The 17,071-nt window shown below is 41.1% G+C and overlaps 1 protein-coding gene across 2 annotated transcripts in view; it reads left to right on the top strand.

The window, feature by feature from the left end:
• Positions 1 to 17,071, top strand: part of Ubqln1 (ubiquilin 1) — a 34,174-nt gene that overhangs the window by 12,401 nt on the left and 4,702 nt on the right. The window contains exons 2-8 of one of the 2 annotated variants that reach the window (XM_085699619.2): positions 2,560 to 2,711; positions 5,048 to 5,163; positions 7,518 to 7,780; positions 8,258 to 8,416; positions 8,557 to 8,791; positions 14,531 to 14,673; positions 16,913 to 16,996. In XM_085699619.2, coding sequence (XP_085555745.1) covers positions 2,560 to 2,711; positions 5,048 to 5,163; positions 7,518 to 7,780; positions 8,258 to 8,416; positions 8,557 to 8,791; positions 14,531 to 14,673; positions 16,913 to 16,996 — 1,152 coding nt within the window. The remainder of the gene's footprint in view (positions 1 to 2,559; positions 2,712 to 5,047; positions 5,164 to 7,517; positions 7,781 to 8,257; positions 8,417 to 8,556; positions 8,792 to 14,530; positions 14,674 to 16,912; positions 16,997 to 17,071) is intronic. The other variant, XM_085699620.2, reaches the window with a different exon arrangement.

Below are 17,071 nucleotides of genomic sequence, written 5' to 3'. Positions count from 1 at the left end.
AAAGGTGTGTTCTGCTGTTAAGGTAGTTACAAGAGGTTTCATCTCTGATGACAGTATTTCTGTCAGACGCATTGGTGGAGATCAGAGGTAGGTGGATACAGCAAAGAGGAAATTGCTATAGGTTTCAGATGCTGTATAATGGTTTCTTAGTTTTTGGACTGGATGAGCTAGTGGCTTATTAATACATTTTAAAGATTTTTGATTCGATGGCATTGGGTCAGAAACAAAAGTGGGCAGTGAATAGCTTTCAAAGAGTCTAAAACCTCAAAATAATTAATTATTATCTGCAATAGTCTCAATGTCTATAATTAGTAAGTATAGTTGTGCTTTTCTTTCTGGGAGCCTTGGTGTGCAATATCTTTAAAATACAGTATCAAGTGTAAGATGTCAATACCAAGGACCACCTACTATATGGTTGAGTAGGTTATGTATGGGATTGAATGATCGCAAGCTTATAAAGAGTAAAATGTACAGAAAGTAAATTAGGGCTTTTTGGGAAATGGCCTTGGAACTGATGAGTTTATGGGGAAGTGATAGCTTGAAGGGTCCAGATTTCTTTGGGGCATAATGAGGGTGTTCTGAAATTGACTCTTGTCATCATTGCAGTCTGTTTCTGAATATACTCAAAGTCTTTGAATTATATACTTAAGTGGTCAAATTACATGGTAGGTATGTCAGATATATGTGCTTGGAGACAGAGTCTAACTGTGTAGCATTAATTGTCTTGGAATTCCCTTTGTAGACCAGGCTGGCCTCAAACTCACAGAGATTCCCCTGCCTCTGCCTTCCAAGTGCTGGGACTAAAGGCGTGTGCCACCACCGCCCGGCTTTTTTGTTGTTGTTTCTTTGTTTTGTTTTTTAAGTCAGTTGGAAATTGCTTAGTTGAAAAGATTATATATCACGTAGCCAGGTGTGGTGGCGCACACCTTTAATTGCCTGCAGAGGCTGTCAGATTAATGTGAGATTGAGGCTAGCCTGGTCTACCTACATAATATGAGTTCTAGAGCAGCTTGGACTATGTAGAGAGACCTTGTCTCAAAAAACCAACAACGACAAAAGAGATTATATATCATTTAGTTTCAAATGGGGGGGGTTCTGATGAGGGAGTTCCACAGTATTTACTGTGGTACAGTTTGTGCATCTTCATGATTTCTTGGCCTTTTTAAGAAGTTTGGTTGTGTGCATGAGTTGAGAAGGTAGGTTGTAAAATCCAGGCTGTTGGGTGAAGTCCTGAAGCCTTGATGCCAAGACTTGGGAGGCCGGGCTGGGAGGGTGGCAGGGAGGGTGGCTGGGAAGGTGGCTGGTAGTTTGAGTCACCTTCTACTCCAGAGTGACATGTCCTGTCTCAGAACCAAACCAACCAAACAGAACACTACAGTCACATACAGTGTTAGGACGTGGGTTGGGGAGTGTCATCTATACAGGAAGGTGTAGAGTACTGTGAATTTTTATGCTTCTCTGGTTGATAGCATGTGGCCGTGTGATTTGTCTGTAGCCCTGACTTACATTCCCTGATCCTGGAGCTTCTTCTAAGCCTCGGGTCACAGGTGGTTGAACTTTCCTGTCTGAAGTGGTCTGAAATCAGAGACCTTTTAGTGACAATGGGGCACTCAGAATCTTAGGTTATTTTGGAACAGTTTTAAAGATTTGGAATATTTTGGAGTAGGTCCTTACTGATAATAGAGATGACCTAGCTGCTTCCAGAAGCCTTTCAGATACAGGACGCTCAGCCCTTCTCTGTGGATTCATGGACTTGTGGCAAATCATCCTCTCTGTAGTAGTGCTGGATTGAAACCTACTACCATGCAGTGGGAGTTCGGAGCAGTATTTCTTCTGTAGACTTGAACTGTGCTGCTCTGGGTAGTCTGTTAGTGAATTCCCAGCCTCTGCGGCTTTCTGGTTTGAAGAAAAGCTTGTGTACTCTGGTTATCTCACTAGAGACTTCAGTGTGAGTAAGCTTTTCTCTGTAGTACCTTCTTTACCTGCGTCTTCAGACTCTTATGTTCTCTAGCAAGCAGTTCTCTGCTCTTCTGATTTCTTTCTAATCCTTTTTTTGCTTTTCTGTTCTGGAAAGCATTTGTCAACTGTTCTTTGTGCTTTCTCTGTTTATAGTTTGATTCTCTCCCAAAAATATTTTACTATTTAGTCTTTGCCTTTCTGTGGAACTGCTTGCTTGTTAATAAGTGTGAATGGAAGATGTGGTTAGGATAGTCAGTAACAGTGACGGGGAGAGTATGAGCTGGGCGCTGTGTGTATTGAAACTAAAAAGGGGACTGGAGGTGGAGGTCCAGGAAACAGGATAAGTTTAGCAAGAACTTGTGATCCTCAGCTAAATTTGGTCCTGTTAGCCTATGAAGAAAACACCATGCCTCCATCTTAGGGTGCATTGACCACGTCTCTAACACACCTGGAGTAAGTCCTTTATGTTAGAGATGGGTGTTGGATACTAAGATGGAGATGGGGTGTTTGTGATGTCAGAGTGCTGGGGCCTCTCCAGTTGGGATGGTGCTGTGCAAACACCTGGTATTAAAAATGTATATGTTATTTTATCTCACTCAGTTCAAAGAAGAAATCTCTAAACGTTTCAAATCTCATACTGACCAACTTGTGTTGATATTTGCTGGAAAAATTTTAAAAGATCAAGATACCTTGAGCCAGCATGGAATTCACGATGGACTTACTGTTCACCTTGTCATCAAAACACAGAACAGGTATGTCTTCTTAAATAGCCAGTATCAGCTTTAGGGGATTTTCCTTATCATAGTGTTTAACTGGTTAAAGTGGTTTTTTTGTTGTTGTTGTTGTTGTTTCTGTTGATAACAGAATGTTTAGGTGAAAACAGCAGTGTGACTCCATGCAGTACTACTTCTGGCATGTTCGTTAGGGAAACTTTTGTTTCCTACAGAACAGACAGTGTTCTCTGTAGCTTTGGAGCCTGTCCTGGAACTAGCTCTGCAGACCAGGCTGGCCTTGAACTCAGTCTGCCTCTGCCTCCAGAGTGCTGGGATTAAAGGCATGTACTCCATCACCGCCTGGCTGATAAACGTTTTTATGGAGAGGGTTGGGGTACAAATTCAGGGCAGCCCCTCATTTATTACTTTAGAAAATTCAGCTGGCATTATGTGGAAATTTTTTGAGTTAAGCAACAATTTGTTTTTTAGCTGTTCTCTTTGCTTTAAGGAAAATTTTAGACATGATTTTGGTGATAGCAGACTATAGACCACTTGTAATTTATTTATTGTGTGATCAATTTTTGAGAGAAACTATTATTTTTATATTATTGTCACTCTGAATATCTTGTAAATTTTTGTTTCATCATTTGCTTCATCAGACTTACTTGAATATGGAGTTTTATTACATAAAAATTTGTATTCTGCTATACAAATACCCAAGATAATGTTGTCGAGTAAATGTATAAAGCCTCCTAAGACATTTTTCACATTTAATAACTTTGAGGCTAGCCATGACTAGCTGTGCTTGAGTCTGTTGTCCTGTGGCCTTGGCGTCCTTGAGTCCTGAAAGCGCATAACTAGCTTTCCTCCTGAAACAGGTATCAGTCAATCTAGGCTGAACATGAACTCACTCCTGGATGCTGGGACTGTAGGTGTGCCTCACTGTCTTCTGACTCTCCCATTGCTACAGACTGCAGTTTAAAGCACTATAGTGAAGCATGTTTTTCAAGCGCTTACATTTGCTCTAGGAACTTAGGCAGGCTTTTATGCTGCTGTTCCCCAGAGAACTGATAAGGAAATAGTTCTTCCTGTTCTTTTCTGTGTCCTTGATAACTTCTCACATGACCATGATGCAGCTTTATTGAGGACACATGCAGGTAACTGTGGTACACAGAGCACACAAAGGCATACGTGGTGATGAATGCCGGTTTGCCAAGCAAGTATAAGGCAGATTATGATTTCTGAGATGCTGAAGTGGAAATAGACCTTTGAATCAACAAATGAAGTGGTGAGACCCAGTCTTACCTGGCGTCAGGTGGGAGGCTTCTCTAGTAGTCCTGCTCTTCTTGGAAGTGCTAAGCAATGATGACAGCTGGATTGTTAGTGTCAGATGCTGAGCCTGGCCTCTCAACAAGCTGGTTCCATCTCTCATCCTTAGTAGTCCAGTTAGACAGACAAGTAGTGCTGACAGTGGGAGAGGGAAATCCACTGACGGCCTCCCCACCCACTTCTCAGGGTCCTGACGAAAGGTTAGGATTAAATAGAGGATGAGAGGTAGACATACCTAAACAGTCAGGGTAAAAGTGAGGTCCTCTTGTCTTGGCTTCTGTCTCTCCTACAAGATATTCTATCCAGTTATCAAACTCTGATAAAATTACATTCCAGGAGCCAGGTTCTCCCTGTAGTTAACACCAGAACTCCAGCTCCTTGGACCATTGTGTCGGTAGCCTGACAGCCAAAGGGAGGCATAGGACAGGATCTCAACTCTTGCCTGAATGATATCAGAACTAGCCCTTCACAGACTCCCTCCCTTGTCACCTGACCATCCTAAGCGCCATCTTCTTGCAATTTTGTTTTATTTTTACACTAGTGTGCTTGTCTGTGTGCACACATGAGTGCCTGCCTTTGAACTCATCAGACCCTCTGGAGTCACCTGACGTCAGTGCTGGGAACTGAACTCTGTCCTCTAGAAGAACAGCAAATGCTCCAGTCCCTTAAAGTGGCTTAAGTTTTTTTTTTTCTTCTTCTTTTAATGGTGTCATGGACTGAGTTAAAGTGCCCCTAGCCCTGTGGACTAGAAAATGGGTTAAGTATTGAGCTTGTGGATGTTAGTGATTGTGATTGTCTTCTATGAGGTGACTTGTTGGCTCTTTCTCACAGTGTCACTGTGATTGAGAGAGGAGAGACAATAGTCATTTTATAAAGTTACTGTTGCGTTATTTGTTCCTAATGCTCAGTCATTGTTTCAGGCAGGGTGTTGATAACAGTTCTGTTTATGAGAACTTGCCCTTTGTTTCTGGCTATTGGAATTTTAGAATTTCTTTTAAAAACAATGAGTTCTGCATTCTGCATTTTGATTTAATTATTTTCACTAGGCCACAAGATCCTTCAGCTCAGCAAACAAACACCACTGGAAGCAATGCTACCAACTCATCATCTCCTAACAATAATCCCACATCTGGTCCTGCTGCTAACAACCCTTTTGGCTTAGGTAAGTGTTGTTTTGCTGGGGTTATTTTGTTTGTTTGCTTTTTGTTTTTTAAGTAGGGATGAGGGGTAAAAAGTTCTCTTCCAAGGGTAGCTTTAGATAAAATGACAGGATAAAACATAAGTCACTTTAAAAAAATTTTTAAAAATTTTTATAGTAAGTTCTATAATTGTGTTAAGAAAGTAGCTTGGGATACAAATATGTTTGATTAGCTTACATTTATATTTAGTAAATGACACACCTGTTTTGTAATGAAAGCGATGTAGCCTAGGCATACCTAGTAATCTGACTACCACACAATTGCATATGAGGATATAGTTAAGGATGATAAACTATGGTCAAGTGAATAATGTTTTCATTTGTACAGGAAAGGTATTGGGTGGATTACACTAGTTATATGTTATCTTTTTGTCTTGTGTTTTGTTTGAGAAGGTTTTGTAAATGTAGCTGAGTTAGCCTTGAACTCTGCTCTTTCCATGGGTTTTCCTGGGGTGGAGATTATTGGCATACAAAATCACTCTGTAACTGCATTCGTTACTTTGAAACTGTCCTGGGGCTGGAGAGATAGCTCAGTAGTTTAAGAGAGAGCTCACTGTTTGCTCTTGGCAGAGGACCCAGGTTCAGTTCTTAGAGCCCACACCGTGGCTCACACCCATCCTTAACTCCAGTTCTAGAGGATCTGATACCCTCTCTTGACCCCTGTGGACACTAGGCATGCATTGGTGCATGTACATACATGCAGGCAAAACACTCACACATAAAATAAAAAATAATAATCTATTACTTCAGCCCAAACCATATTCCTTTCCTTCTGCCTCCCTTCCCTGTCACCTCCCCCGTTTGTCTTCCTCTCCTGCCTGCTATACAAGCACTACACACTGGGCTTCTCTAGCCCCACACTGCTATTCTTTATTCAGTTGCCCATGTTGAGATTTTGTTGAGGGAAAATGTTCTGAAAGTAATAAAAGTTGGACTAAATAGAAGAATTGCTTAAATGTCAGTATCAGCCCCAAAGGCTATAGCTAGTATAGTGCTTTGAAGTTTTCCTTAGGTACCATTTTCATATATTAGGATATTAGGGATCATACACCTTTTTGCCCTTTTCTTGCGAATTTTTGGGTAACTCGATTATAGTGTGCCAGTATATGATACACAAGTTTTAGAATGTGGCATAGATTGCTGTATAACAAACGCACAATACTAATAACCAATAAATAGAAACTTTTCTCCTTCTGTGTCTGGTTGGTAGGGCTGGAAGTTCCACCGTAATCCATTAGATTTCCTGATGACTACTCCATCATCCTGGGATTATCCAGGGGTCTTTTCAGCTCAGTGGAGCAATTACAGGGACTGATATAAAACAAAAGGCACTCAAAATGCCTAGGCTTTTAGGAACCCTGTGAGGGATCAAGAAGGGACAAATAGATAAGTTAAAAAATATGCCTAGTTAGTTCTGCTAAATATCAAAGTTGAAAATCTGGCTAATTTTGATTGTAGGTTGTATTTGGGGTGGGGGAGTAGGGACCCACTGTGATAAACAACCGGAAAGAAGCAGTTTAGCTGAGGGGAGATTTTTGCACATAGTTTCAGCTGATGGACTGCTGCTGCATTAAGGCCTGTGGTGTGGCAGGGGGTGCAGCAGAGCATTGCTTCCCTCGCAGTGTAGCCACAGCCCCGGGCTGCTGCCTGTCACCACAAAGGTGAATGAAAAGAGGCAGATTGAGTCTAAGTTGTGCTTTATTTCAGAGCTGGTAATCTGAGGAGGCCGCAGCCTGTCTTCATCAGCAGAGGATATGGGGTGGGAGAGCTCAGGCTGGGAGTGTCTGTGTCTCCTGGGTTCAGACAGTTCCTGAAATTCTGAGAATAATTAGTGTCTGCTTGCTATCAGTGCTGTATTAACTAAGGCGTCTGGTCTGCGGTGGGTAAAGTTAGCTTGGGACAGACTGTTAGCAGTGTGTGCTTGTGTTGTTACCAAGTGTTCTGCAGATTGCTCTCTCCAATGTGGAGTACAAGTGTGTCTTTATAACAGATATAGAAGTCCTCTATCCGTAGCAGCAGGAGGTCCCTTCAAATGTACTGCTCCGCACAGTTCATTGAGCTACGGACTCATTAGCACCACAGTCACCTTCATCAGTGTCACCAGCTGAGGACCAAGGCTTTGGGGCAACACTTCATATCTAAGCCATAGCATAGGAATTAAAGCTGAATAGTATACTAGTAAGTATAACCTAATATCATAAAAATGAGTGAGAGAAGTTATTTTAAAAGGTTTCTTATACATTAATGAGTTAATAATTCTTCATGTTTTAGCACAAGCTTCTGATTTTCATTTTTGTTTTCCCCTCTTTTCCTCTAAGGTGGACTTGGAGGACTTGCAGGTCTGAGTAGCTTGGGTTTAAATACCACCAACTTCTCTGAACTACAGAGCCAAATGCAACGCCAGCTTTTGTCCAACCCTGAAATGATGGTCCAGATCATGGAAAATCCCTTCGTCCAGAGCATGCTCTCAAACCCTGACCTGATGCGGCAGTTGATTATGGCCAATCCACAGATGCAGCAGTTGATACAGAGAAATCCAGAGATTAGTCATATGCTTAATAATCCGGATATAATGAGACAAGTATGTAGAGAAATATTTCTCTCTCTTAACTAAAAAAAAAAAAAATCTCTGTGTGTGTGTGTGTGTTTATATGTTACTTTCTGTGGTTCTAGAGATTGCCTTATATATATACTGCAAAGTTAAAGAGAATTCCAACCATTGTTTAAGGGAAGTCAACAAAACCTTGTAACTGGAGATTGTGCTTTCATTTCCTGGCTGCCCAGTCCCAAGTAATCACACAGAAACTTATATTAATTGTAACACTGCTTGGCCGGCCGATGGCTCGGGTGTAATCCTAGCTAACTCTTACATCTTAAATTAACACATTTCTATTATCTTATATTTTATCACAAAGCTCATGGGCTTGTGGCTTGTTACCTCACATCTTTCTTTCCTGGCGCCTGGTGGGATCTTCTTATAAACTTTAGCTAGTTTTAAATACTGAAGGAATTCCTTGCTATTTCATTGCCTTTTCTAAAACAGAGATTTCTTTCTTAGACGTTGGAACTTGCCAGAAATCCAGCAATGATGCAGGAAATGATGAGAAACCAGGACCGAGCCTTGAGCAACCTAGAAAGTATTCCTGGGGGCTACAATGCTTTACGACGCATGTATACAGATATTCAGGAGCCTATGCTGAATGCTGCGCAAGAGCAGGTAATCTGTTTCTTCCAAGGCTCGGGCCTAAGAGTTGTTCCTGTCTAGCACAAATAGTCTGTGATTGAGGGTGCCACTTTATAGACACTGCTTTGTTGAAAATAGCTCCATGGCTGTTACTGTTCTTTCTTTTCTTTCAGTTTGGTGGTAATCCATTTGCTTCCTTAGTGAGCAATAATTCCTCAGGTGAAGGGAGTCAGCCTTCTCGAACCGAAAATAGGGATCCTCTGCCTAACCCATGGGCTCCGCAGACTTCCCAGAGTTCACCAGCCTCTGGTAGCACCACTAGTGCTGTGAGCGGCTCTGCTGGGGGTGCTACCAGTACCCCTACTGGGCAGAGCACCTCGGGGCCAGGCTTGGTGCCTGGAGCAGGAGGTATGTGTGCCTTACATTGATAATCAAACTGTTGGTCTACTGTCTACCTTCGTGCGCATCCCTTTGTGGGGACTCTGGGTTGCAAGCTTTGGGATTGTTTGAGGGATAGAATTTTTACATTGTAGATACCTGTGGGGTATAACATTTGTCTTAAGTAATTATCAGAAAAGGGTGTTGGGTCCTCTAGAGCTCGAGTGACAGGTGGTTGCAAGCCATCGTGTGGGTGCTGGAACTTAAACCCAGGTTCTCTACAGGAGCAGTGTGCTCTCTCTCTTAATCGCTGCTCAGACTTGTGTGTTTATTGTGAAATGATTAATATGTGGTCACCCAAGAGATCTCCAGATCTTGTTCCTGGGAAAATTTTAAACAGAGGACTAAGATTTTAGGTTGATAATGAAGTTATCCTGGCTACTATTCAAAGAACATATATTGGGTACTATGGTTAGGAATGAAATGCCCCTCACAGGTTCATGTGTTAAAGCCTCAACTGCTGACACTATTTTGGAAGGTATTAGAATCTTTAGGAGATGGGTAGGTTACTAGAAGTGAATCCTAGGATGCCCCTTCTCTGCTTCTTGGCTGCCATGGTATAAACTGTGTCATGCTTTGCCGCAATTTCCACACTGTTGTGGACTGGTATCTTCAAGACCATGAGCCACACTCATTTCCTCTTGTGAATTGTCTTATGTCAGTTAGGTGAAAGTACTAATATAGTGGGGGGTTAATGAAAAGAACTTGATTCTGAAGTCATTTGAGTAACCCAGGACATGAAATAATGGCTGAGTGACTAACAAAATAGTAAAATAAGGCACATACCACTTTCTGATGAAGAAGTAAAACAAATTGCCCTCATTATTACCGTGATTATACTGTTGTTGTTAGATACTAGATATAGCATGGAAAGTGCAGGTGTAGATGTCACACTAACTCAAACATTTCCATGCTTCATCCATCCTTTCTCTGAGGCTGTCAGCAAGCAATCTTCAGTTCATAGAAATAGACTGCCATACGGTGTGTGGTTCTTCTGTGTCAGTTTGCACTCAGTTTGAAATCCATTTGTACTGTGTATGTCTCTGATTTGTTTTGCTGGAAAGTATTTTCTTCTAGAGGTAGAAGACTTCATTACCACGTGGTCTTTTTTTTTTCAAGCCTAGTTTTTCTATTCTTTGTAGAGATGTAGAGCTATAAAAATTAGGCATGGAACTTGGAAAACAAAGTTGAGATTCCCAGATAAGGTGAAAGCACTATGTGTAGGTTCTTAGCAGAAACTGGAATGGACTTTTGAACTCTGTGATGTCTGCTGAGTTGAAATGAGTGTGTGGATGATGTGTGTGAACCAAGGCTCCAATGTTGACATAGTTGGAGATAAGGTTATGTCCCTATTACTCTGAAAAGATTGGTCTTTACTTTTATACCCTTAGGTAATTGCTCTTGGTGGGATCCTTTTGCTCTATGCTTTTTGAACCAAGTTTTCAGTACAGTTGGTGTATGTGTCTGGTTTTCGGTACGGTTGGTGTTTGTGTCTGGTTTTCAGACCAGTCATGTTTTGTGAAGGCTGGAATCTGGGGATTGAGGTGTTCAGGTCTCTGGTTTGCTTTTGTTTGTGAATCTTTTTTTGTTTGTTTCAAGACATAGTTTTTCTGTGTAACAGTCCTGGCTGTCTTCAATCTCATAGAGATCCGCCTGTCTTTGCCTCCTGAGTGCTGGGTGTGTGCGCCACCACCACCTGGCATTTGTGAATCTTTTAAGTAGATGCTTCCTTCCTGAGTTCATTCCCATTGTTATGTCAAAGATTTTGGTTTTTTTCTTAGGAAACTTTACATACATGATGGTTAATTGTGCATTGTCAGTAGGAGTGTTACTGAAGATTTCTAAAGCAGTTTTGTATCACACATCCTAATGAGATAGTGTCAAGAGAAATTTTTTTTGTTGGTCTTGTGATCAATACCTGTGGATTCTCAAATATCTGTCCAAAGGCCAGGTTCATCTGCGCTGAAGTAGAGCAACTGCCAGATGGGTTTACTAGCAGGGTTTTGCAGCCAGGCTCAGGGCAGTACTTGAGAGACTGAGGTGGGGAGACTCTATTATTTTTAGATTAACATAGAAAACACTGGGTTGCCAGGCATTAATCCCAGCACTTGGGAGACAGAGGTAGGTGGATCTCTATTAGTTCCATTACAGCCAGGGCTACACAGAGAAACCCTGTCTCTAAAAACCAAAAAAAGGACTGGAGGGATGGCTCAGTGGTTAAGAACACTGACTGATCTTCCAGAAGACCTGGGTTCATATTCCTAGCACCCACATGGCAGCTAATAATTGTCTCTAACTCCAAGATCTGACATTCTCACACAAACATAATTGCAGGCAAAATACAAATGAAATAAAAGTAAATAAAAAGCATTGGGTCCCACAGTGGCAGCTTTGTGCCTGTGAGTTATTATGCGAGTTATTACTTGTTCTCTTCCTTCTGTCCTCCCCATGTCCATCTTCCCAGTTAATCCCAACTTGTGCCTTTTTTATTGTGTGTATTCAGCTATACTCCCACCTCGGTTTGATCTCCTTTCTAGTCCCATGGGTTAAACAGCCATATATATCTAGTTCTCTGTGTGAGAGAAAGTATATCTATGTCTGCCTTGTTTCACGTAGCATAAGGGTTTCTAGTGGCTCCCATACATATTCCTGAAGGTTGTAGTTTTCTTTACAGTCGCATAAACTTGCATTGCATATATATTTCACATATTCTATGTCTGTCTGTCGGTAGACATTTAGACTGGCTCTTTAGCCTGGCTGTTGTAGCATAATATGTTTCTTAAGAGTCCTTCAGATCTGTACCAAAAAATGTGTAGCTGGGTCATGTGGTGGTTCTCTTTTCAGTTTTTTAGGATCCTCCACTCTGATTTCCACAGGCTGCACAAGTTTATCCCATGTGCAGTGACTGAGGTCTCCTCTTCCCCTCCCTATCCTTCCTCGCTAGTGTTTTTTTTAAGCTTTTAGCTGGAGTGCAAAGCAGTTTCCATTTGCATTTCCCTGATGCCAGAGGATGTTGAACTTTTTTGACTCTCTACTTGGCTTATTTTTGGATGGACCTACCAAATGGTTTGAGGTTTTTTGTTCGAGACCAGCCTGTCTTCCAGAGCTAGTTTAGGACAGTCAGGGATACACAGAGAAACCCTGTCTCAAAACAACAACAAATTAGTTCGTTACGGTGAGAGTGAGTTAGCATGCTGAGTCCATGGAGAAACTGCAGTTTCTGGGAAAAGCTGATTTCTAAAAATATTAAGGGTTTCATGACATTGACTTTTTCATTTAGAAAAAGATGAATCTCATCCATGAGCTAATAAAATATTGCTGTACTTCTGCCAAGATACCATGCTTTGGCGCATAAGGATACTGAGCTGTTTCTGACAAGGTAGACTTGAGCTGACGAGTTTTGTAGGAGTGATGATGGTCATCATTGATGTCTACTGTTCAGCAGCAGGAATCTAATAGTTTCTCAGGACTTGCCTATAGTGAATAAGCCAGGCCTTAAATACACTTTTATAAGACCTCTGGATTGGCCTGACCAAACCCTTTTAGCAATGTCAGATATATCTTACTTGAGCAGATTCTGCTTTAGGTCTCAGTGAGGTAGTGTTTTCTCACTTTGCTGTTTTGTTTGTTTTTAAGAAGTACTAAGTGCAGCACAGGCTGGCCTCAAACACTAGATTCTACTTGATGTGTTTAAAAAAATAGTCTTCCATGAGCAGTTCATAAAAGACCGAGAAGTTTGTGTTTTTAAGATTTTACTTTATATATATGGAAGTTGTGCACTGTGTCCATGCCCATTGGGTTCCCAGGACCTAGGGTTACATACAGATGGTTGTGAGTCTTCATGTGGGTGCTAGGGATTGAACCTGAGATATCTGCCAAGAGCCACAAATGCTCTTAACCAGTGAGCCATATTTAGCTCAGGAGTTAAATTTCTTTCTTAGTTCAAAGTTTGTGATTCCCTAAATTACCTAAGACAGGGCACTATAAGTAATGTCTTGACCTTTAAGAGCCAAGAAAATATTACTCAGAATCATTGCCCCTGTATGTTAACTTAATATTGGTGTTGGGTCTACTGTTCTTAATTCTGGGAAAAACAACCCAAAAGGTTGTGTTTACTTTCTTCAAACACATGCGCCTATACAATTTAGATATAATTAACTGTGAATTAGTTACTGCTGGTACATGACCGTCCTTTCCTGACATGCCTCTGAAAATGTAACTGGTTACAGCATGTTTGAAAAACTGTAGTTCTGCTGAGACACTTCATGTTCATTTTGTTATTTTTCTGGTCTCTGTTCTCCTGTGAATACAGGATGTTGGTTTGAGGTAGGGCTGTTTTGTTTTTAAATATCTTTTTTTAAAGATTAATTTATGTGTATGGGTGTTTTACCTGCATATATGTCCGTACCATGTGCATGCAATGTCTCGGGGGGCAGAAGAGGGCTTTGCATCTAGCACTGAAATTGTGGATGGTTGTGAGCTGTCCTGGGACTTGAGCCTGGGTCCTCTGAAATAGGGTCCAACTCCTAACTGCTGAGCCATCTTCTCAATCCTGCTGTTTCATTTTTGTGAGACTGGGTCTCATTATATATCACAGACCAGCTTAGAACGTTCCAGTCTTCATTGGCCTCTGAGTGTTTTCGTGCTTGACTGGAATATTATGGTGTGTTTGTCTGATAATGTCTGTGTGTGTTGTAGTCTTTGATATGGAACAGCCATTTCATTTGGTAAAGTAATCCGTACTCTACTGTGCCTCAAACCGGTGATATTAACAGCTTATTTTACTTCTTGTAATTAAGAAAAGCAGGATGCTGGAGAGGTTTCTTGTGGCACATTGCAAAGCCATAAGCAGCAGCTGTGACACAGTCCGCTAGGTGTCCCCTGCCTTCTAGTGTCACAGCACCCAGCAGTAGAGTCGGTGGAACGAGTGTTCCTGCAAAATGACAGCTGACCGTCACTGCGCACGGATTTCATTAGCTTCCACAGTTCTGCAAATATTTGTCTTCACTAGAAGTTTTCCTCTTAATCATTTAAAAATGTAAAAATAATTCACTTTGTGGGCCATATAAAAAATAGGTTGTGAAAGCCAGACTGGTCCTGTCAGCTTTAGTTTGCCAATCTCTCTTAAGATATTTTTTGAACTTTGAAATGTGGAAAGCTAACTTGAAGCTTGATAATATAGGTACATCACAGACACACAACTTAGACTAGATTAGAAAGATAAGTGGAAACAGTAAAATGTTTTAAGCCAGGTAAAGGGACAGTAGTTCAAAACCAGAGTGGAAGTGAAGAACTAAATAGTTGAGTTAGCGTTGTGCCGGCGTTGTCTTCCTTCAGTGTTGTCTTCACTCTGGTGCTCCACAGTGCCCCGCCAGAGCCCTGGGCTGCGAGTCGTCAAGTAAAATAAGGGTGGGCCTGACCAGGTTACAGCCTTGCTAGGCATGGGTCTACTGGAGGACAGGATGGAGTAGGGGGACTGCATTTTCTCATGCTTTTGAAAACTTAACTGTTACTTGTAAACATTGTCATTTCGTATTTTGGGGCTATGGTTGACCATGGGCAACCAAATTGCATAAAGTGAACCTGTTGCTAAGGAAATGGTCATATGCCTCTTTAAGTAGCTAAAATTTAAGTACAATATACACTGTTTTAAAATATTAATAATATGTTTTAATCTGGTTTTTGTTTGTTTTTTAAATAAAATTTTAGCTAGTATGTTCAACACACCAGGAATGCAAAGCTTGTTGCAGCAAATCACTGAGAACCCACAGCTTATGCAGAACATGCTGTCTGCCCCGTACATGAGAAGCATGATGCAGTCACTAAGCCAGAACCCTGACCTTGCCGCACAGGTGAGCGTGGAATTGTGTTTAAGAGTCCTGGGAACTGAGTAGTCTGCTCTTGGCACATTTGTTTTGTGCTCTCCCAGCACACTAGAGATGGAGACCCGCATCGCCAGCTTTGGGGACTTTTGTTTCCTATATACTTGGAACAACCTCATGTCTGCTATTTGTTGATGAGATATGCTTTTTAAAAAAAATAAAAACAAAACACTGAAGCTTTTAGAGAATTTGCTCCCCCAACACTCCTCCTCCTCCTGTCTGTTGTTTGGGTGTCAGCTTCCTGGTGATAGATAATCCTGTACCACCTAGAGCAGCACCAACCTCTGGACCTAACAACTGTGGAGGTCGTGAAGTAGTCTGGTCGTCATAGAGGTTACTGCTGTGATAGGAATTTAGGGTGCTTCCCTTATAGTCCTCTCGTTAACCTCTAAAGGCTTCTTGTTTTTTTATACTAGATGAAATGGTTTTTATTTTCAAAATTCTGAAACCACATTGGCACAAGGATATATATAGCAGGTATCCTTGAGGTAGGCGCCTCAATGATAACTTACATAACAACAAATAATTAAAGAATAATGCTTTTAGATAACTTTTATCTTAAAATATGGATTTATTTTTATGAAAGCTGATCTTGTAAATTTGTTTAAAATGCTTGATGCTAACGTATCCTCAGCCACTTTTGTCACGTAGGTAGCTAAGATGTGGGAATGTGTGAAGTGACCCTTTCCTGTGTTTTCAAGTGTGTGTTTAGTTATAACACTGAGTGTGTATCTTATCCTTAAAATTCATCTTAAGTAAGCATATTCCATGTAAGTTTGTTTATAAAGGACTTGGCTGCTTTACACACTTGTTTTCTAACTTTAAAGCAAATCTCTGGCAATGCTAGGTGGTGTCTGTCATTAGCGACTACTCTGAAACCATGACAGTGTGCTCTGGCATCAGATGGTTAAAGTTTATAGTTGGTCTTTTGAAACTTAAATTCTTAAAATATTTTAAATGTAAAAACTTAATTGTTGTATGTATGAAGGTTCAGGTAAGTTAGTTGAAATAATAAATAAAAAGATGATTTTTCTGTCACAAGCTTTTTCTAGACTAGTTGAATAATCTAAATAAAGGGGGAATATGATAACTGGATAATAGCCCACAGTAAAGCAGTGTTTGTGTGAAGAATAAAGAGGCATCCCTGGCTGGGAGCAGCTCCCACTTCGTGTGCTGCTCACTCTGAAGCTCTGTCCAGAAACAGTAACTGTTTTCTGTTTTGATGATGTAGAAATTAAATAATCACTTTGAAGGGGGGAGGAGAGAACGTGGTTTTTTTTTTTTTTAAACAGGATTTTCATACAGTTGTTCTTCAGTATGGTTACCTAATTGAGGGCAAAGTTCATTTCCTCCCTAGACTTTGGACAGGAAAACAGGCTATCAGTCACTCATTGGAAAGAGGTACTCAATCTGTCTCCTTTGAACTTAGCAGTCTCTGGTTTGCTGACTGTATGATGATGTTACCTTCAGGCAGTCACGTCACGTTCAATTGCTCATACTTTGAAGGTTTGGAGGAATCCCACTTTTCTACCTGTGCTGCTAGTGAGGTGGAATTGAGACATTAATCTTGGTGTTCTCATTTACATCTTTGGGTCTTGGGTGTTTTACACCTCCCCAGAGGACTGATGGTGCTAGTCTGGGCTGGTTTTCATCTAGCAGCTCCATTTCTCTGGCAGTTGGTTGCTGTTTCATGGTTATTCTGGACCTAATATCAACTGTTAGTAGTGGCAAGATCTGATTTCTCTGTGCTTGCTGTTTGTGTGGTGAGGTTTCTAAGCAAGCCATATTTAAGTTTTTACATATTAATGTTCTTTTATTCTGTAGTGTAGCCAAAGCATTGTCTTCCTGAGAACCCAGGACTCCCAGATTTTCCCCCAAAGGCAGAAGTTTACCTTTGTTCAAGGAAAAGGCTACAAAACAATTGCTTTTATTTTTTAGGGCCCAGCATGACATCCATCATCCACCACTGTTGGTCAAAGAGAAGCTGCCTTTCTTCCTTCCTTCTTTCCTTCCTACCTGCCTTCTTCCTTCTCCCCTCCTCCCCCAGCTCCTTATGGATAGAACTTCCTGCTCCTTTTTTTATTTATGTTCTCCCTTCCTCCCTTTTCAGTGCCAATTTAGGCATTTGGAGGAAGGTAGAATATTAAACCAGGTACATTACTTGTTTCAGATATTTCCAGTTAAAATTGTTTGAACACTTGCCCCATAGATGATGCTGAATAATCCCCTATTTGCTGGAAATCCTCAGCTTCAAGAACAAATGAGACAACAGCTCCCAACTTTCCTCCAACAAGTGAGTAAGAAAAGATGCTGCTGTCTTTGTAATGATCTGCTTGAGAGGTTTGATGATGAACGTGTCCTCCTTCCT

This window comes from Myodes glareolus, chromosome 14, assembly GCF_982192425.1.
Source record: "Myodes glareolus chromosome 14, mMyoGla1.1, whole genome shotgun sequence".
NCBI lineage: Eukaryota > Metazoa > Chordata > Mammalia > Rodentia > Cricetidae > Myodes > Myodes glareolus.
This window is presented reverse-complemented; position numbering and strand designations above follow the sequence as displayed.